Raw genomic sequence first — 22,210 nt, forward strand, 5'->3', positions numbered from 1 at the left:
TTAATTTCCAGGTATTGGAAAATTTCTGTGTTTATTCGTTCATTTATTTCTAATTTCAATCCATTATGGTCTGATAGAATACAAGGTAGTATCTCTGTCTTCTTGTATTTGCTAACAGAAGCTTTGTGGCATAAGATATGGTCTATTTTAGAGAAGGATCCATGTGCTGCTGAGAAGAAAGTGTATTCATTCTTTGTCGGATGGTATATTCTATATATGTTCGTTAAGTCTAAATTGTTGATTGTGTTATTGAGATCTATGGTTTCTTCATTCAATTTTTGTTTGGAAGATCTATCCAGTGGTGAGAGAGGTGTGTTAAAATCACCTAGTATTATTGTGTTGTGGTCTATTTGATTTCTGGAATTGAGAAGGATTTGTTTGACGTACATGGATGAGCCAATGTTCGGGGCATAGATATTTATGATTGTTATATCTTGCTGATTTATGCTTCCCTTAGGCAGTATGAAATGTCCTTCTTTATCCGTTCTGACTCGTTTTGGCTTGAAGTGCACGTTATCTGAAATGAGGATGGATATTCCAGCTTTTTTGCTGTGTCCATGTGCATGGTATGTTTTTTCCCATCCTTTCACCTTTAGTCTATGGGTATCTCTTTCTATGAGATGAGTCTCTTGCAAGCAGCATATTGTTGGATTTTTCCTTTTAATCCAATCTGCCAGTCTATGTATTTTAATTGATGAGTTCAGGCCATTGACATTCAGGGTTATTACTGTTATATGATTTGTATTTGTAGTCATTTGATTCATTTTTGTTTTTTGACATGATTTGGTTTCTCCTTTATTTGGCTATTCCTTTAGGCTAGTTCCTCCTGTTGCTGATTTGCTTCATTGTTTTTCATCTCTTCCTCATGGAATATTTTGCTGAGAATGTTCTGTAATGCTGACTTTCTATTTTTTTTTTTTGTAAATTCCTTTAGCTTTTGTTTATCATGGAAGGATTTTATTTTGTCATCAAATCTGAAAGTAAGTTTTGCTGGGTTTAAGATTCTTGTTTGGCATCCATTTTCTTTCAGCGCTTGGTAAATATTTTTCCAGGCCCTTCTAGCTTTTAAGGTCTGGATTTAAAAATCTGCTGATATTTTTATTGGTTTCCCCCTGAGTGTAATTTGATTCTTTTATCTTGCAGTCTTTAATATTCTGTCTTTATTTTGTATGTTAGGTATTTTCATAATAATATGCCTTGGTGTGAGTCTGTTGTAATTTTTTATATTTGGATTTCTATAAGCCTCTTGTACCTGGTTTTCCATTTCATTCTTCATATTTGGGAAATATTCTGATGTTATTTTATTGAATAGATTGTTCATTCCTTTGGTTTGTTTCTCTAAGCCTTCCTCAAACCCAATAATTCTTAAAATGGCCTTTTCATGATATCCCATAATTCTTGTAAATTCCGTTCATGATTTCTTACCATCTTCTCTGTTTGGTCGACTTTGTTTTCAAGATTAAATATTTTTTCTTCAATGTCTGAGGTTCTGTCTTCCAGGTGTTCTATCTTATTGGTTATGCTTTCTATGGAGTTTTTAACTTGGTTTATTGTTTCCTTCATTTCAAGAATTTTTTTTTTCTTCAGTATCACTACCTTTTTATTGAAATAATCTCTTGCTTCCCGTATTTGCTCTTTTAACTGTTGATTGGTAAGATCATTTAATGCCTGCATTTTCTCTTTCATCTCTTCCTTCAATGCCTGCATTTGCTCTTTCATCTCCTCATTTGCTTCCCTGATTTCTTTTATTATGTACATTCTGAACTCCCTTTCTGACATTTCTTCTGCTTTGCTGCCTTTGGGTTTTATTGATAAAGTATCTAGGTTTGTTAGGGACATTTTCTTCCCTTGTTTTCTCATATTGGTCAGATATCAGTGGGACTCTGAGATATAGCAGATTTCCTCTTTGGTTTATAGTGTCCCTGTAGATTTCCAGTATATCGCCTCCCAGCCTTCAGTAGCCTGAAGTCTTGGAGGAACTTGATAATGCAGTGCTTCTGAGGAAAGCTGCCCCTAGCCCACTACTGGGTCCAGGGTTGGGGGCTGTCTCTGTGCGGTAAAGGTCTTACTGGGCGGGCCTGGACGAGGAGATGGCTGTATATCACGCCTGCCACCAGAGGGAGCAGGGCTTCTTGGGGAAGTACCTGGGTGCCCTGCCCTGGTCCCAGAAGCTGCCTGCAGGCTGGGACCCATTGCTGGTCCGGGCTTGTGTGTTGGCTCTGTGCAGAAAAGCTCTCACTGGGCAGCCTGCTCCAAGAAGCTGACTGTGAATCAGGCCTGCCACCAGAGGGAGCAGGGCTGCTTGGGGAAGTCCCTGGGTGCCCTGCCATGGTCCCAGAAGCTGCCTGTGGGCTGGGACTCACTGCTGGTCCGGGGCTTGGGGGTTGGCTCTGTGCAGAAAAGCTCTCACTGGGCAGCCTGCTCCAAGAAGCTGGCTGTGAATCAAGCCTGCCGCCAGAGGGAGCAGGGCTGCTTGGGGAAGTCTCTGGCTGTCCTGGCCAGGTCCCAGAAGCTGCCCCTGTGCCAGTGCCCACTGCTGGGTCTGTGTCTTGGGGGTTGGCTCTGTGCAGAAAAGCTCTCACTGAGTGGCCTGCTCCAAGAAGCTGGCTGTGGGTCAAGCCTGCCACCGGAGGGAGCAGGGCTGCTTGGGGAAGTCTCTGGCTGCCCTGTCCTGGTCCCTGAATCTGCCTGTGGGCCAGGGCGGCCACAAGGTCTGGGGGTTGGAGCTGGCTCTGCTCAAAGAAGCTGGCTGTGCATTGAACCTGCTGCTGGAGGGAGCAGGGCTGCTTGGGGAATACTCTATCTGCCCTGCCCTGCTCTGAGAAGCTGCCCCTGTCCGGGCCTGCTGCCCAGGCCAAGTTTCACCCAGTGGGAGAGACTCACCCCACAGCTCTATATTATCCCGAGTCTCTCAATGCCTCCCCTTCTTCAATCCTGGGTTCTGGAGTGACGGGAGATGCAGTCACCCTCTAGTCCGCCATCTTGGATCCTCCTTTTGTCAATTATTTATAGAAAAAACATACTTGACCATGTGTTTTAATGACAAAAAATTCCTCATCCTTAAGTAGCAATAATACAGAAAAAAATTATTGGAAAGAATGGGAAAACACATTGTAATCATAAAGAAAACATTGTCATTTGGGAACTGGTTAAAAATATTTCACAAATATTCAATTAAAGAGTTCCTACAAAATAGTATGATAAAATAGTTCATGGAAATTCACAGAATTAAACCATAAGCAACCATGGATATGAACTAAAACACCAATAACGGAAAATATTAGAATTCATAATTCATTAAATGAAGTTTTTTTTAATATTTAAATAAGGTTGCAATTTAAGATAGAAGAACTAGATCAATTAAAAACAAAGTAAAGGAAAGAAATTCATAAAGATTAAACAAAATATTAATTCTGTTAGAAAATAAGAAAGGCTATAATAAAATTCAACAACCAATGTTTTTTGACAATCTACTTAGAGAAAAGCTTCAAATGTTCAAACATAAAAGGAGAAAGGATTCTCTAAAAAGAAAGAAGAAATATTTTGAGTTGAGAATTCAGCTTGAAGAGTATAGAAATAAATTGGAAAATCAAATATTTGCTTTCAAAGAAAATATAATCAAATAAAACAGTTGTGAAAAAATGATGGAGTAGATTTCAGAAAGCATCCACTCAAAATTCCCCATGTGGAAGGGCTGTAGAGGATGCTCCTCTAAAATGTTTGAAGAATTGGCAAGTCAGGGTTTTTTTACCCTTTTGGGGACATGTGGAGTCCATAATGTGTATTGTTGTCTGCCTCTAACAAGTCTCAAGATCACAGGTTGGGAAGCCCCACAGACTTTACTAAAGGGTTTACAAAGGGGAGAGTGTGTGACCCTCACTCACGTCCCCAGAAGAGAGCACCTTACTCTCTTGTGCATGCACTGATGCACATCCCAATTATAGGACACTGAAAACCAAATCTGCTCAGTGGGTAGATTATGATCCATGTAAATGACACCTCACCCACTCACAATGCCCTGCAAGGCTCTCAGTTCACTTCCTGAGAGGGAAAGAATCACTCCAGAATCTTACAGGTGCCAGGGAACCTTCATCACACCAGCTCCATGTGAAAGCGGGAGTCCTTCATAGAGGATTGGGGGGTCTGATCCAGGTCTTGCATAGTGGAGAAGATGACTCAGAAATGCATGTTTGGATCACCTTCACACCTTGTTCCATTGTGCTTAGCTGGCTTTGGAAGAACTACCAGTATGTGCTGGCTTTCTACTTTGCCATCCAGGAGGTCAACAAGGACTCTCACTTGCTCCCCAAGCTGACCTTGGGTTTCCAAGTCTACAATGCCTTTTCCAGTGACCATTTCACCTTGTGGAGCACTCTGCATTGGCTATCTGGAAAAATGGAGCCTCTCCTAATTACAACTGCCAGAAACAGACCAAGTCTGCTGCTGTCATTGCAGGAACCACATCAGCATTCTCAGCTGAAATTGGAACCCTTCTGGAGCTCTACAAGACCCCACAGGTAGGTGCGCTGTGAACTCTGCAGACTAATTGGGATCTCCTCCAATGACAGTCCTTCACATTGAATCAAAGGGAAATTCAGCTGCTGGGCTTCCATATCCCATGAGGATAAGACACACCTCAGGAAATTGTATAGGTTGGAAGACACCTGTGTTTATCCCATCCCTTATTCCCACTATTTGAGTTGAAAAGCTCATGAGGGTCTTGCACATTGTCTTTAATGGGAGGTCACATGTCCTTTCCTAAGGGAAATACAGCTGAAAAGTTTGGTTTTCCCTGTGCTTAGAAGGAGAGAATGGGCAATATCTACAGCACTTTTGGGGATATGATGTGTCTTATCAAAGCTCATGTGTGAGAAAATGTAAGAAATTTTAGAGATTATATTACTGGGTTATAAGAGCCTTAACCTAATCAGTGTATCAATAAGCTGATAGATTAACTGGGTGGTGATGATAGGCAGCAATGGTGGTTTTTTCCACTATACTCTTCTGCCATGATGTCCTGCTTCATTGTGAAGCCAGGAAATGGAGTCACCCTGCCATGAACTAAAACTTCTGAACCCATGAGTGTGCAATGCACCTCCCATTGTTGCTGTCAGGTCTTTTGGTCACAGCAGAGAACAAGCTGACTGAAAGAGAACTCTTTCTCTTTTCTGAACAGTAATCCATTCATGATCCCTTTCCTAGAAAATTCTGACATTTCCTGTACAAGAGATAAACTCCAATACCAATTGAACTCAGAGTCATGACAATTATCTTTGCTCATTAAGTCTCATATGGACCTTTTGATCCCATGCTAAGTGAAGAAGACCAGTTTCCATCACTCTATCAGATGGCCCCCAAGGACAGCTCTCTGGCCCATGGAATGGTCTCCTTACTGCTGCATTTTGGTTGGACCTGGGTGGCACTCTTCATATCTGATGATTTGAAGGGAGAGCAGTTCCTGAGGGATTTGAAAGCAGAGCTGGTAAAGAACGGTATCTGTGTGGCCTTAACAGAAAAGCTCCCTGACACTAAGACAATGTATGGACCCAGCGACATCACCTTCATGAGTAGGATCAGAGTCTCCTCTGCAAATGTGCACATACTCCACGGTGAAGCAGGGAGCCTCATCACCGTGGACCTTGCAGCAGAATTCTTCTTAACCACAGGGAAGGTGTGGATCATGGCAGCAAAGTGGGATATCGTCACGTCGGAAATGAACCACATGCTGCACTCTGTCCATGGAAGTTTCTCATTCTCGCCTCACAAGGGGGAGATCCCTGGCTTCCAAAACTTTCTCAAGACAGTTGACCCTTCCCACTACGCTGAAGACTTTTACATCCCAAAATTGTGGTTGCACCTTTTTCATTGTTCACCTGCTGGGTCACTATGTGGAAAAATTTATAATTGTCCTGAAAATGCATCCTTCGAGATTGTGTCAGGAGTGATTGACATGTTGACCATGTCTGACTCCAGCTACTTCATCTATAATGCTGTGTATGCACTGGCCCATGTCCTCCATAACATGCTTATTCAGAAATCTGAAATGGGATCTTCAGAAGACACTGATCACCCTAGGCTTCTTCCCTGGCAGGTAAAACTCATCCAGTATCAGGTCATGCACTAGAAACTTACAGCATCTATGATTATTATACTCAAGTGTACTTTGGTCATGTTATCTCTTAAGATCAACAGAATTAGGAAAAATGGAATACAGATTTTTTTCATACTGAATGTATTACAGATAATTGTTATATACAGATAATTAGATATATACAAATACTTGTTATCTGTATCAGGAGAAATCAGCTAAAGAAGGCAGTAGCTTCCTACAATTAAATAAAGTATCAAATCAAAATACTTTTGCATGTAAGAAAAAGTTATATGAAGCACCCCAGCACAGCCCATGACAAAACAGGGCAATAATTAATAAAATCTATACATTTCCTTTCTGTGCAAAGAAGCTTAGAGAATATTGACATATTGACCCCCTTTGACAGCAGCTGCTCCACCGAAAATAAATATGTAGTGCCCCAAGTCCTCTGGGTGAAAAGAGAAATAGTTTCAACATAGTATACTGAAATGACCCTGGAGAATGAATTGGCTTTAGACATCACTATTCTCCAAAACTGGTAACAAAATTGTGGGCAGGGCCTGTGGTTCTACTTTGCGATGGCATGCCACCAATGATGTATGTCACCTCAGGATATCTCCCTAGGTCGTATGTGGGTTTTTGTTTTATTTCCATCTGGCTGATCTGAATTAAAAACCCATTCATTGAACACATTTATGAGCTCTTCTTTTCATGTACAAGGGACAAAATGTTTAAGGATATTTATCAAGTAAGTCAATTAAATTTCATTTTCATTTCAGATGTGGTTAAATACATGCATGTCAAACATTATGTCATGAAGTTTAATTTGCCATCTATTGTCTATTTTTACTAACAATATTTGATATGCCATATTGAGTTCATTTAGATGCAATTCTATAAAAATTCTATTTAACGAGATAAATTCAATGACATAATTGTGGATTATTTAGAATGGTTTGACTCTACATAACTGAAGACTAAACTATACTTGTTTAAAGAACAAGGGTTAGTTATCTTGCCCAACACAGAGTTTCAATGTTAGCATACTCTATTAAAAATAATTAGAATTTGGAGTTTCAATTTTTCTATTTCAGAGCAAAGGACACAACCTGCAATATTATGAGAGGATGAAATTTTCCCAAAAATATCTGAGTCATAGAGAGAAAACAACTCATACATGATGCTTTCTTAACCTTTCTTGAAGTAAAATTGATACATAAAGCAATGCCCATATTTAATGTAAATATACTCATGATTTTTCAGTTATGCATGCACTCATGTTACCATTACCAACAACAAATCCATGTCTGTTGCGACCTTTTCAGTGTGCAAGGATTGACTCCTATGAAGCCCTAAAGAGTTTGATTGGTCAGCGTTGCAAGAGGTCATTCCAAGGCCATGCTGGGGACATCTTCCTAGAATTGTTCTGACTGAATTCTTCCACTCAACTATTGTTTTTCCCACTTGAAATCCACGAGGTGGTGGCCACTCAAACAGGGCTGAGTCACTAACAAAGACTCCAGAATGGAGGGTGATGTAATGCAAGGACTGCTTGCTACATGTGGCTTTCCATCTTTCATTTGAATGTGCTCCTCATGTCCAAATTCTGCCTCTCCCGCAGCTACATCTGTTTTTGAAGAAAATCCAGTTTACAAACAGTGCTGGGGACCACATCTCCCTAGATGAGAAGAGCAACCACATGGCCCACTATGATATCCACAATGCTGTGAATTTCCCTGCAGGGCTTGGGCTACTTGTTAAAGTAGGAGAGTTTGTCTCCAAGAGTCCACTTGGTCAAAGCTTGGTCATCACTGAAGAGATGATAGAATGGCCCATTGGATTCACATAGGTATGATCCATTTTAGTACTGGTACAGGGGAGGGATCTGAATGGAGTCCTGAGGTGAGACTAGATGTGAGCCTTTAACTCAGCACTAAAATTACCTTTCCCAACTCAACTTCTAATATGTGGTCTTGCTTTTGCATATTTTAAGATGAAATTGACATGAAGAAAAGTTCACAAAAGCCATTATTTTTTGTTTGTGTATGTTAGGTTCAGCAACAATTGAAAGAATGAAATGAACAGAGTTAATGCATGGAGATAAAGAGATAACAATGGAGATGAATAAATACCAAATATGTCCCTCCACACATCCTGAAGCCTTTTATTAAATAAGGTCCAGATTTATTATGCTTTTATGCCCTATGACTATGAGTAAATTATGGACTCACATCTTTGTGGAGACCATTCCTATCCTCCTTTGGCATTTTAGACAATTCAACCTTCAGCATTTCTTCTACTCAGCATCCCTATGAATTGGCAAGATTTTATATCATGTTTTGACATTGGTATATTCCTACAGTGTTCCAGGAGATTTGTGTAACAATCATGATTCCCACCTCATTGCATTGTTAATTGTTAGCAGTGGTGTCCAGTGGCCATGGTGGTGCAGGCCCGTGATCTCAGTTACTTGGGAATTAGAGGCAGAAGGATCAGAACAAGTTCAAGACCAGTGTGAGCCACTCTTCAAGACCCCATAACAAAATATAAATTAAAAATGACCTAGGAATATAACACCATTTTATTATGCTTGCCTAGAATGCACAAGACCCTGGCTTCAATCCCCATTACTGAAAAAATAAAAAAACAAGCAAACAAGCACTACATGCCTGGGTTTTGATACTCACAGCAGAAGAAACCCAAGCCATGGTGGGTAATGCCCTCTCACTACTTCTCTCCTGACCTTGCTCTTTTCAGCAGTTACTTTCAACAGTCTGCCTGCTTTGCTATATTGGTTCATTTTTATCATACATAATTGTTGGGAGAAATCCTACTTCATGACTGGCAGCAGTGAAAGTTTCATATGTGTAAACTTCTAGGGAGGAGTATTCGGCTCCAGCTACCTAGGCAAGTACACAAGTGCCCCAAATTGACTCAGTGTTACCAAGGGAGTCCATATAGGAACCTGGTGCTCTGATCCCATGTGGCGCATTGTGATTGGGCAAGAAACCTATAAAATGTATAGCTGTTCCTGCAATAAACGAGCTTGTAAGCTGCTCGCCACAAGCCTGCATCCACCCATCTCCTGGAGTCTGGTTCTTGACTCCGAGGCCTTACCCTGCCTATGAACTTGCTCAAAACAAGGGAAACTACACATAATACTGGGCTTCATGATGCCTTCTTCATCCATGCCCATAACATAATTCATCAGAATCATTCCCCAGTGCTTCCCTTTCCCCTACATCTCCCACCTCCTTCTTCCTTCCTCCACTCTATGATTTCCATTCTGTTGTCATAAATATTTCTTATTTTTTTAATGAATGCATTCTAATTCCACAAGAACACTGGGTTCATTGTGGTACATTCCTACATGGACAGAGTAGACTTGGACAGAATTCATTCCCCGTACATCTTCCTGAAGATCAATGCTGGTGAGACGGTGTCCACCTGAGATTTCCCAGTACATTCCATGCCCACTGCCCCCCTCCCTGTCCATCCCCTTTCTCTTCTCTATAGTTCACCCTTCTGCTTTTGTGAGATCCTTTTTTATTCTCTCTCTTTCCCCTTATCACACATGAAAGGAAACTTTCAACCCTTGACTTCTTGACTCTGGCTTATTTCCTTTAGCATGATGTTCTCCACTTCTATCCATGTACCAACAAATGACATAATTTCATTCAATATTGTGACTGAGTAAAACTCCATCATGTTCTTCTACCACATTTATCTTTGTGTCTGTTAATGTTCACCAGGGCTGCTTCCATAATGAACTATTGTAAATTGTGGTGCTACAACCCTTACATTCAGGAGACTTTTTCATAAATACTGAGGGGTGGAGTAGGTGGGTTCTATTATGGGTTTTGAGGAATCTCTGCCCTAACGTCCACAGTAGTAGCACTAATTGTCAATTTCCCCAACAATACACACATATACTTTTTCCTCCACATGAATTCCAGTAATTAATATATGTGTGTTCTTGATGGTTGGCAGTCTAACTGAAGTGAGAAGAAATCTCAGTATCATTTTGATTTTCAAGAATGAAGGTGTGGTACAAATATTGTTTGGCATATAAGCTCTTGGAATCATCACGACATAGAAGCTTGCATCCCAGAGCTGTGCAGGAGGAGGTTAAACACAAAGAGAGAAAAGTGGGGTGTGACTGGTGATGCAGGAAAAAAACGACCAGGATCCTTAGGAATATTTGTCATAACAAAGTCAAGATAGCACATGTAATCAGATCAGGAAGGTGAGGCCCCATCGTGGTGGGAGCTGGAGGAGGATGTGCTGAGGACTACCTACCCATACCGGGATCTTTTTGGAGGGACATGGACATCCTCATAAAGCTGCTGACAATGTGCAGAATCAAGACTATTGCTTCTCTTTCCCCTCAGACTCCTCGATCTGTGTGCAGCCAGAGCTGTGGTTCAGGATTCTGGAAAGTCCCCCAGGAAGGAAGGCCTGTCTGCTGCTTTGCTTGTGTGTTTTGCCCAGAGGGACACATTTCCAACCAGACAGGTAAAGATGTATAAGGAGCCTATGGTCACTCAGTCCTCCTAACCAGTCCCAGGGGAGAGGAAACCAAGGCTGTGGGCCTCACCCTGGACAACGAAGCTCCGTGCTCTCCATCCTCCCCTCGCTCACTGACACTCTTCCCATTTTAGCACCACTGCTGCTACCCCATTAGGTGACAGCTCTTGTCAGCACTGCTCTTCCTGTTAGGCACCCCTGCAGAGCTGACCCCAGAGGCCCCTGACCTTGACAGTCAGTGCTGGTGAGATGGTGTCCACCTGAGATTTCTCAGGGCACCAGGCAGAGTCTGCCCATGCATGGAAGAGGTCGAACACCCAGAGCTCCCTGGGGGTGCACTGAGGTCTTGAACCCAACACTTTTGCCACCAAATGTTAAGTATATACAGTTTCATGAAAATATTCTATTCTATTTTGTGCCATGTCATGAATTTTGTGCTGAGTACATATACTAGTTATAATATAGCTATAATGTCAGATAATCTGACAGTACAAGAAAGGAAGAAGTGAAAATATAAAGTCACATCATCCTAACAAGAAACAATCTGGTATATGTAATGATAAATTCTATACGCATTACCAATTTCAGGAATCTATGTCAAAATTAAATATGTCATGGAAAACAGAAAATGTAGATAGACTTACTTTAAAATATTTCCATTTTTCAAGACATCAATAATATGTATTATAATGACTTGAACCCCTGCAACTTGTTCAATTGCAATCACCTTAGCAATGGGATCATTGATTTTAACCACTTAGCAGAATCAATAGATGTCTTCAGATAAAAGTAAGCTAACTAAATCTCACTTTGAATTTTTCTATTTGAGATGCCAAATGAGTATGTAAAGTAAGAAAGAGACCTAAAGGCATGAAGGCTCCATATCCATAATGCAACTCGTACACACTTGTGTGTGCGACGCATGTTTCTGAGGTAGATGCCAGGAACCCTGTTCACTGTGACAAGGAACAAAAGTCTCAAGGAATGTGAAGAACAATCACTATCAATTATTAGTCTGGAATTCGAAATTGTTGCATGAGTATTGCTTATAAAACCTAAAGAAGACCGTTAAGACAGGAACAGGGAAATTGGTGGCTGGTTCCACACATGAAAGAAAATTGAAGCACAGACGGGGCCATTAATGAACCCATGGCAGAGGCTGCATCCCTGCTGGGAGAGCAGGTGTGAGCCGTGGCAGAGGGAGCACAGGGCTCCTGGGTCAGGATGCCACACACACCACCCATCAAGGAGAGTACCCAGTTACACCGTCTGCTTTAAATGAATGGAAAGGCTTAAAGACATGCCCTGTTCTTCAGTAACTGCATTACCATATCAATTAATATAAAAACAATCACATAGCAGCAATATATTTTCATTCAAAATTCCAATATTTCCATCAATCTCTTTTCAGTTTTTTTTAACACATGCAAAGACTTTTTAAAGTCTCATAGATACATACAGGCTACTTACTTTACACCTTTGGTCTCAGAAAAAACAGGAAAATAACCAAGGGAGGAGTCTATTTCAAGCATGTGTGTACTACTAATCACAGTTGGTATCTGATGAAAGGGAATAGCATATGATGGGTAAATAAATGAATATCAAAGGTCAAATAAGTATCAACTTTTAAAATTCTGTGATTTTCCAAAGTCAATTTAGAAACATTCCAGGTTAAGCTTTTCCTTTCTCCCATCACGTTTCCTCTTGCACTGTTCATTATACCCCTGGAAGATTTGAATTTTCCCTGTGCGAGTCCCACAAGAATGAATTAAACCCTAAGTGGGCAAGGCCTACTGCTACACATTGCACATGCTGCTTCACTACCAAGTCACGGGTTTGCCTGAATCCTTTCCTTGATTCTCCTCTGAACTACAAGTAACTGGTCACTTCAATCACAACTGTCACACTCACAAGGCTTTGGTAGCAAATCATATTTGAAAAGTGGTTTCTAGAAAACCAAGTAAAAGGAATCTCATCCACACTGAGCATCAGGGGACTCAGCACACACACTCCTAAACCTGAAAGGATTCCAGGGAAGGAGGGAGAAGTGAGAAAATTGAACAAAAATATTCACAGAAAAGGATGATTTCCAAAAAGAAAATTTATAAAAAGTACCACAAGAAATTATGGTAGTCAAGGAGGTAGGATGTACCAGAAAGGTTTCCTCATTCACCTCTCTTTCTGGGTGTGACTAGGAGCTCATCCTTGGGTGAATAGTAAAGAGAAGCATGGCAAAACAGGGTTCAAAAGGAGGAAGACTCCAGGCAGGGATAGAAAGGGTGGAAGAACCCAGGTCTTGAGGACTACACCCAGTCTCTGGTTGAGGTGCTGCAGACCACAACTTCAGAGGGTCCCTTCATAGTGGGTTTGGTCTGCGTTGAGTACATTCTCCCAGAGTCAGAAATGGAGGAACTTCTCCATCAAGCAGCATGTACTCACAGTGATATTGCAAAAATAACCATTTCCTTTAATAACTTAAATGTGAGGAATTTGTGAAAAGAAATATTGAAACTTTGCCTTTTCCACAGGTACAGGGCAGTGTGTCCCATGCCCCACACACGAGTATCCTAACAGTGAGAGGACTCGCTGCCTCCCCAAGATGGTGACCTTCCTGGCTTATCAAGATCCCCTGGGCATGGCGCTGGCCTGCACGGCTCTCTGCCTCTCTGCACTCACAGCTGCTGTTCTTGGGGTCTTCGTGAGGCACCAACACACTCCCATAGTCAAGGCCAACAACCGGACTCTCAGCTACATCCTGCTCATCTCCCTCACCTTCTGTTTCCTCTGCTCCCTGCTCTTCATTGGCCGTCCCAACACAGCCACCTGCACCCTGCAGCCAATAGCATTTGGACTGGTATTCACTGTGGCAGTTTCCACTGTCTTGGCCAAAACTGTCACTGTGATCCTGGCCTTCAAGGTCACTGCCCCAGGGAGAAGGATGAGGCGGTTGCTGGTGTCAGGGGCACCTAACTACATCATTCCCAGCTGCTCCCTGATCCAGCTGACTCTCTGTGGAGTCTGGCTGGGCACCTCTCCTCCCTTTGTGGACTCAGACACACACTCTGACATGGCCACATCATCATCACCTGCAACAAGGGCTCGGTCACTGCCTTCTACTGTGGCCTGGGATACCTGGGCTCCCTGGCTCTGGGGACCTTCACGGTGGCCTTCCTGGCCAGGAACCTGCCTGACACCTTCAATGAAGCCAAGTTGCTGACCTTCAGCATGCTGCTGTTCTGCAGTGTCTGGCTCACCTTCCTCCCTGTGCCCCACAGTACCAAGGGCAAGGTCATGGTGACCGTGGAGGTCTTCTCCATCCTGGCCTCCAGTGCTGGGCTCCTGGCCTGCATCTTTGCCCCCAGGTGCTACATTATTCTCATAAGTCCTGAGGAACTGTCTGAAAGATTTGAAAGGCAGAAGAAGTTCTCTGCGCAACAGGCATTCTGACAGATAGCTGGTGCGTCTCTATTACATGTTAACAGTTCCGAGAAAGCACTGTCAAATGAAGTAATTTTGCATTCTGATCTTATGAAGTAGCTAGAGCCACTTAACTTTTTCATGAACAGGATCTGCCTTGTTTTCAAAATGAGTGATTCATGAAAGTAACCACCAGCAGCCATTTAGGCTCCTGAACAGAATGCTATCACAATGTAGCAGCTCTTCCTGAGTACGTTTCCTTAGAATTATTTGCTGTATTTCATGTATTTATTGGCCAACTTTAAAGATTAATATTTAGATAAAATATTTAATATTTAATGCTGATATCTGTTTCCTTCTCACTTCTTTTGTCATATATGTGTATATATATATTAATGTAAGTTCTGTAATGTATTCACTTTTTTATGAATCCATTTTTCCGTCAGTGAAAATCTTCTACACCTATAAATTGGAAAAACTTTTCTTTTCCATTTTTAATGTTTTTATTGGTGCACTATAGCTACACCTAATTTTTGTTCTCATTCTGACAGAATCGTACATGTATGGAATATAATTTGCTTCAGTTCAGTCCCCAGTATTTCCTGTTCCTTCCCCTATCATCTCCTCATTTCCCTACCTCTATTCTAGTCTGCTTTCTTTACATCTATGGATTTTTTTTGTTTTGAATATTTTTTATTGTTTTTTTTCCTTTTTTTTATTGTAAACAAATGGGATACATATTGTTTTTCTGTTTGTACATGGCGTAAAGGCATACCATTTGTGTAATCATAAATTTACATAGGGTAATGTTGTTTGATTCATTCTGTTATCCCTCAATTGATGAATGGATAAAGAAACTGTGGTATATATATACAATGGAATATTACTCAGCCATAAAGAATGATAAAATTATGGCATTTGCAGGCAAATGGATGAAATTGGAGAATATCATGCTGAGTGAGATAAGCCAATCTCAAAAAGTCAAAGGACAAATGATATCGCTAATAAGTGGATGATGACACATAATGGGGGGTGGGAGGGGTTAGTGTTAGTGTTAGAGTTAGGGTTAGGGAGGGGGCAAAAATGGAGGAAGGGTAAAAGTTAATGTCTCTATTTACACCTAATAGGGTATATAGAAGTGAAATATTGCACAAAAAGGATGATTATCCAATTCCCAGGTTAAGAATCAGGAATAGGCAACACAGTTCCACTTAAGGCATTAGGATCATGTAAGATAAGGGACGCAATCCTGAGGTCAGGTGTTGAAGGTCTTTAATGCCAAACTAGAAGTGAACACATGGGCTTCAACTGGAAGCGAATCCAACATACATCAAAATGTGATGTTGTACATGATAAATGGATGCAAAGTAAAAATGCAAAACCAAAGGAGTGGTATGAGACAAACTAACAAGAACCTGCACATCAAAGTAAGCAATTAACAGTGAAGAGACCACCTGCAGAAAGGGAGAAAATATTCACCAATGTTCATCTGACAAGGAATTGATATCCACGATACACAAGAAACTAAAAGAACTGAACTGCCAAAATACTAATAATCTGACTAACATGGGTAAGTGGTCTGAAAGACATTTCTCAAAATAAGATATAGAAAGGGACAATGAGAATATGAAAAAGTGATCAGTATTCCTAATTTTCAGGGAAACAAATATGAAATCCACAATGAGATATCACATTGATATCAAGGCTGCAGTTTAAATAACCATTAACAAAAAGGCAAGAATTAAGCAACATTGATGAAGGCAAAGAGGACCCTGTCCCTGGTTGGTGGGAATGTATGTTAGTACAGCCATTATGGAAAACACAATGTGGGTTCCCCCAGTGAGTAGAATAGAAATACCACAGGATCCATCCATCCCACTACCAGGCATTTAACCAAAGGTAATGAACCAGTGTCTCAAAGAGACACCTGCACTCCAATGTTGATTGAAAACTATCCTCCGAGTCAAGACAGGAATCAAGTGAGGTACCCAGGGACACAAAAATAGATAAAGAGAATGTGGTAGATACACTGGAATATTATTTAGCCATAAAAAAGAATAAAAGTGAGTCATTTGTGGTATCATGAATGACACTGGGTGACATTGTACTCAGTGAAATAAGCCAGGAACAGAAAGACAAACAACACACGTTCATGGGAGGAAGCTAAAAATGCTGATTTCTGAGAAGTACAGAGTGACACAGAGGTCAGTAGAGTCTGGAAGGTGGGAAGAAGGGAGAGAGGAAGTTGGGTATTGAGTACCAAAATCTAGTTAGATTGGCAGACTCGGAACCAGTGGTCCACAGTCCAGCAGGCAACTGCAGCTTACAACACTGTGCATATGTCACAGAGAACTAGAGAAGGGGAGGGGAAAGGTTCCCAGCACAAAAGCATGAGGAGTGACTAAGGATATGGAAATGCTGACCATTCTGGTTGTATACATATGACGAGTTATCACACTGAACCACATAATCATACACAATAATACTTTTGACAAAAAACTAAAAAAATTTAAATTAAAAAAAATGAAAGGAGAAATTAAAGAAAAGCAACCTGAAACTAAAAGAGCTCTAGATATGAAAGATTATCTTCCATTAAATCTTTGCTTTTGGATTCTCTTTTGTTGTTTTTTCCTTTAGTAACTTCTTTTAGTGCTTGAAGCCACTCAACATAACTTCTGTTTTTCTCATTTTTCTCAAGTTTTTCATGTCTTTCTCACTCTTTGATATGTTCTTGGAAAATTCCTTTCTATTATCTCCAATTTGCTATTTCTCTAATTCCAGTGTTCAGTCCCGAACCTGATATTTTTTCTATGTAATTTTATCCTTTATTTCAATTTGTACTCCTTTTGATTTCAATCTTTTAAAGTACAAACTGGTAATTTTACTCCATTTAGTTAGGTTTGCTTTCTCTTAACACATTTTATTCTCATAATGTATTTCCTATACTTTTTAAAAAATAATTTGAATATGACTGTCTGGGTGTGGTGGTACATGTTTATAATCCAAGCAGCTTGGGAGGCTGAGGCAAGGGGATCAGAAGTTCTAGGCCAGTCCCTGCAAGTTAGTGAGAAGCTGTCTCAAAATAAAAAATAAAGCTGGCTGCAGATGTGGGTCGGAGGTTGAGTGCCTCTGCATTCAATCTGTTACCAAAATATAACAATAATAATTCACATATGTATATAAACATTTATTCACACACATATTTATTATGTATATACATTATGTATATTCATTATATATATGAAATTATATAAATGTGTGTATATATATATATATATATATATATATATTATATCATGTAAATCAATTTAGAGATTGCCTGCCTTGTTTTCTTTTCTTGCCGAGTAATGTTCTCTCTCAACTGTCAGTTGCTGACCTTTCCTTTTGGTTAGCTTTCCTCATGTGAATGTCAATCATTTTCCTTTTCTTTTCTCACTTGGGCTCTGGGAGTTGAACCGAGGGCTTTGCACATGCCAGGAACTTGCTCACTGAGCTACATCTCTGGTCCTGTGCACTGGAATTCCAGTTGGCTGCCGTGAGTGAACACTTTTCTCCCTTTCTACTGGACTTGACTTCCTATCTAGTAGATCGGGCTTGCATTCATTTTTCCAGTCTCCAAAAACCTTGACCCCAGGACTAGGACTCGGGTAATTGTTGTACGAAATAGTTTTTCAAATGGCAAATCACGTGTGTACCTCATGACAATTTGAGGGACCTACTGTTGTGGGAAGCAGGCCAATCAGGAAGCAGAAGCAATGGAGGATGGAAAACTCAAACTTAATTTTCATGCTGGCAGGTCCAAAGGGGATGGGACTCCAAATCCTGTGCCCCCCCTCCCAGTTTCTCACAACAGTTACAGGCTATCTGGTGCCACAAAATTTCTAGTGTACCTGACAAAGTCCTGTGCAAGGTTTCCAGTGGGAAAAGTGAGATAAGGGGAGGAACTGGCTCTTCTCACGGTCTCCATAATATCTAGCTTTGTGTCCAAGGCGAGGAATAGGGGCATCTGCACTTCAAAGTGGAGAAATCAGACTCCCAGGGATCGTAATGTACAATCCAAGAGGTAGAGGCCTATGGTTCATTAGGTGTCCTTGTCATGGGATGACAGATCTGACTCCATGAGAATGTTATGGGCCAGACTCTAAGGGAAATGACTAAACAGACTCCATTTTGCTCTGAGGCTCCATGTTATGTAGGAAATAAGCTTCTCCCATGGGAACACCCCGCCTCTGTGCCCATCATCAGTTACTTGGTGTGACATGTTTAATAATATACAATGGCAACTCCTCTGTAGTAAAGAATTGCTCTCTTTTGATTCCTATTGCTCCTAAACAATGTACCATGTGAACAGTGATTGTGCAGATGTTAGTAAGCATTCTTTAGTTTGTACCTAGGTAAGGGTCATTTTGACCCACTTCCCCCTCTGTCAATGATCTCATGATGTTAATGTGTAATTTTGAATCATAGCAATAGCCACTTCTGATTGATGTGATTTTTGGTATAAGAACCCCTACAACCCTGTGGTCGGGGCTGTTCTCCCAACAGCCATTTTTTGGGGCATTGTGTGAGACAGTCAGTCAGCCAGCTTAATAAAGACTCTCAAATTTGGACTTCTCAGTAGTGATCAGTCTGTTCTTATTTTGCGCCCCATGACATTTGGAGGCCCCAGCAAGATCCTCGCTGCCTGGTGGGTAACCACCGCTCACCACTGACCTGGGAACTCCTGCGGAGGGGACAGTCCACAACATTGCTCCTAGGGGAAGGCCTCTGAGAGAGGTTCCTCAGCTCCAGGCTGCAGGGTCTATGGAGCTCCGCCCCAGGACTGAACTAAATTCCTTGAGAGAATCTCCTGTTTGTGCACCCCTGGGGTACCAGTAAGTCTGTTTCTGGTGGATCCACATCTGGGGACTCTGAGGAAGGATGGACACAGCAGTACTTCCCCAGTCCAGGACTGGCAAGATGTTGCTCAGTCCCTCTGGTCAGGAATCTGGAGTGGCCTCTTGTCCATGTCTTTGGTGATTTACCTGCAAATGCCATAATTGTATTCTTATTTATGACTGAGTAATAGCCTATTGTCTATATATACCACACTTTATTTATCCATTCATGTAGGGCATCTAGTTGGGTACCACAATATAGATATTATAAATTGAGCTCCTATAAACACCGACGTGGCTACATCACTGTAGTATGCTGATTTTAAGTTCTTTGGGGATAAACTGAGGAGTGGGATGACTGGGTCAAATGGTGGGTCCATTCTAAGTTTTCTGAGAAATCTCCACACTGCTTTCCAGAGTGGCTACACCAATCTGCATTCCCAGCAATGTATGAGTGGACCTTTTCCCCACATCCACACCAACACCTATTATTGCTTGTGTTTTTGTTAATAGCCATCCTAATTAGAGTGAGATGAAATCTTTGGGAGGGTTTGAATTACATTTCACTAATTGCTAGAGATGTTGAACATTTTTTCATATATTTCTTGATCAATTGTATATCTTCTTCTGTGAAGTGACTGTTCAGTTCCTTAGTCCACTTATTGATTGGGTTCTTTGTATTTTTGGTGTTAAATTTAGATTAGTGCTCTATCTGAAGTGCATGTGGTAAATATTTTCTCCCACTCTGTAGGCTTTCTCTTCATATTGATTTTTTTCATTGCTGAGAAAGAGCCTTTTAGTCTGAGTCTACCCCATTTATTGATTCTTGCTTTTATTTCTTGTGTTTGTGAGTCTTGTTAAGAGAATCTGGTCCTAAACCGACATATGGAAGACATGAGCCTAGTTATTCTATTTGGTGTAGGGTCTCTGGTCTAATTCCTAGGTCCTTGATCCATTTTGAGTTGAGTTTTGTGCAGGGTAAGAGATAGGAGTTTAATTTTATTTTGCTGCATGTGAACCTCCATTGTATGTTTTTGGCACCTTTGTCTAGTGTGAGATAACCGTATTTATGTGGGTCTATCTCTGTCTTATATTCTCTACCAGGGGTCTACCTGTCTATTTTAGTGTCAGTACCATGCAATTTAATAGATGCAACCTATTTAATTCTTTTTTAAAAATCATTTTTGTTGTAAAGAAAATGGGAAACATCTTGTTTCTCTGTTTGTACATGAAGTAGAGGCATACCATTTGTATAATCATACATTTACCTGGGGTAATAGTTTTTGATTCATTCTGTTATTTTTTTTCTCCTGGCCCATCATTCCCACCCCTCTTATCCCTCTATAGAGTCCCTTTATTTCTACTACTAGTCTTCTTGTTCTCACAAAACAAAATTTAAAAGATAACACATTTAAAATCATAAAATATATAGAAACAAGCTTAATGAATATTTGGAAGAACTGAGAAAAATGGAAGAAGACTGAAATGGAAGAATAAGGTTCATTCCTGGGTCAAAAGACACAAGAAAGTGTCAGGACTGTCAGAACTGGTCTGTGGTGCCAAGGAGTCCCCGCAAATTTTGCATGTTCTGGGGTGGACACTGTAGCTTTTGGGAGGACTTACTTCCCATGAAATTACATGCTGTCCTCTCTAAATACTGGTGACTTGGCAATTTATTTGCTTCTATTGGTTTAAACTTACTGAGAGGACCAATTAAGAGAGACAGGCAGGTGTTTTTTGTCCTCCTCAAATCCATATGTTGAAAATTAGCCCCTCAACTGATGGTATGAGGAGGTAGAGTTCTGGTGGTGACAGATTCATGAGGACTCCACCTTCATTAATAAGATTAATGCTATCAGAAACAAGACTTGGGCGGTTGCACCTACATCCAGGTGGAAACACAACAAGAGCCACCTTCCCTGCAGCAGAGAGAGTCTTTACCAGACCATGCACATGCAGCTCTTCCAGCCTGGACTTCCTTGGTTCCAGAACTGTGGATGGTAAATGTATGCTTTTTTGAACGTGAGCCCAAGGTTATTTCTTTATTGCATCCTGAATGGACTAAGATTGTGGGTATTTTGGAGTTGTTAGATAAGAAAGGTGTTCTCATGAATATGCAAGAGAAGTGAAAAAAGGAACAATAGCCATGTTTTCTTAACTATAAAGAAGATAGTGAGTTTTGATTAAGAATCATACATTACACAGCATATTTTGATTCCTAGAGCAAGAAGGAAGGACAGGTTGGCTAAGCTTGCCCCATGCCCTCCTTGAGGGGCCCTGGGAGGAAGAAAGAGTTACTGACCCAGGAATTATGACATTCTGCATTTCTAAGCAGACATGCACCACTGTGTGAAGTGTCCTGATCACCAATACACCAACACTGAGCGAACCACCTGTCTCCAAAAGCATGTGACTTTTCTGGCCTATGAGGATCCTCTGTGGAAGACTCTGGCCTGCACAGCTCTCTGCCTCTCTGCACTCACAGCTGCTGTTCTTGGGGTCTTTGTGAAGCACTAAAAAGTAACATAGTCAAGGCCAACAACCGGGCTCTCAGCTACATCCTGCTCATCTCCCTCACCTTCTGTATCCTCTGCTCCTTGCTCTTCATTGGCCATAACAACACAGCCACCTGCACCCTCCAGCCAATAACATTTGGACTGGTGTTCACTGTGGCAGTTTCCACTGTCTTGGCCAAAACTCTCACTGTGATCCTGACCTTAAAGTTTACTGCCCCAGGGAGAAGGATGAGGCAGTTGCTGGTGTCAGGGGCACCTAACTTCATCATTCCCAGCTGCTCCCTGATCCAGCTGACTCTCTGTGGAGTCTGGCTGGGCACCTCTCCTCCCTTTGTGGACTCAGACACACACTCTGAACATGGCCACATCATCATCACCTGCAACAAGGGCTCGGTCACTGCCTTCTACTCTGGCCTGGGATACCTGGGCTCCCTGGCCATGGGGACCTTCACAGTGGCCTTCCTGGCCAGGAACCTGCCTGACACCTTCAATGAAGCCAAGTTCCTGACCTTCAGCATGCTGGTGTTCTGCAGTGTCTGGCTCACCTTCCTCCCTGTGCCCCACAGCACCAAGGGCAAGGTCATGGTGGCCGTGGAGGTCTTCTCCATCCTGGCCTCCAGTGCTGGGCTCCTGGGCTGCATCTTTGCCCCAATGTGCTATATAATTCTCAAGAAACCTGATAAGATCTGTTTGAAAAAGGTCAGGGATTAACTACAATCATGGGGATATACCCATTCAGAAGTTTACTGCATGTGTGTCTATTATCATTTGTGGTTTTGAGC

At 41.4% G+C, this 22,210-nt stretch overlaps 1 protein-coding gene across 1 annotated transcript in view; it reads left to right on the plus strand.

Moving 5' to 3' along the window:
- Nucleotides 1-22,208, plus strand: part of LOC124967950 (vomeronasal type-2 receptor 116-like) — a 34,080-nt gene extending 11,872 nt beyond the window's left edge. Inside the window, 7 exon segments of the mRNA XM_047530375.1 lie at nucleotides 4,227-4,402; nucleotides 4,405-4,521; nucleotides 5,286-6,091; nucleotides 7,713-7,940; nucleotides 10,483-10,606; nucleotides 13,147-13,535; nucleotides 21,636-22,208. Of these exon segments, the coding sequence (XP_047386331.1) occupies nucleotides 4,227-4,402; nucleotides 4,405-4,521; nucleotides 5,286-6,091; nucleotides 7,713-7,940; nucleotides 10,483-10,606; nucleotides 13,147-13,535; nucleotides 21,636-22,208 (2,413 nt within the window).
- Nucleotides 22,209-22,210: the final 2 nt, after the last annotated feature.

The sequence above is a fragment of the Sciurus carolinensis genome, chromosome 17 (assembly GCF_902686445.1).
Source record: "Sciurus carolinensis chromosome 17, mSciCar1.2, whole genome shotgun sequence".
Classification (NCBI taxonomy): Eukaryota; Metazoa; Chordata; class Mammalia; order Rodentia; family Sciuridae; genus Sciurus; species Sciurus carolinensis.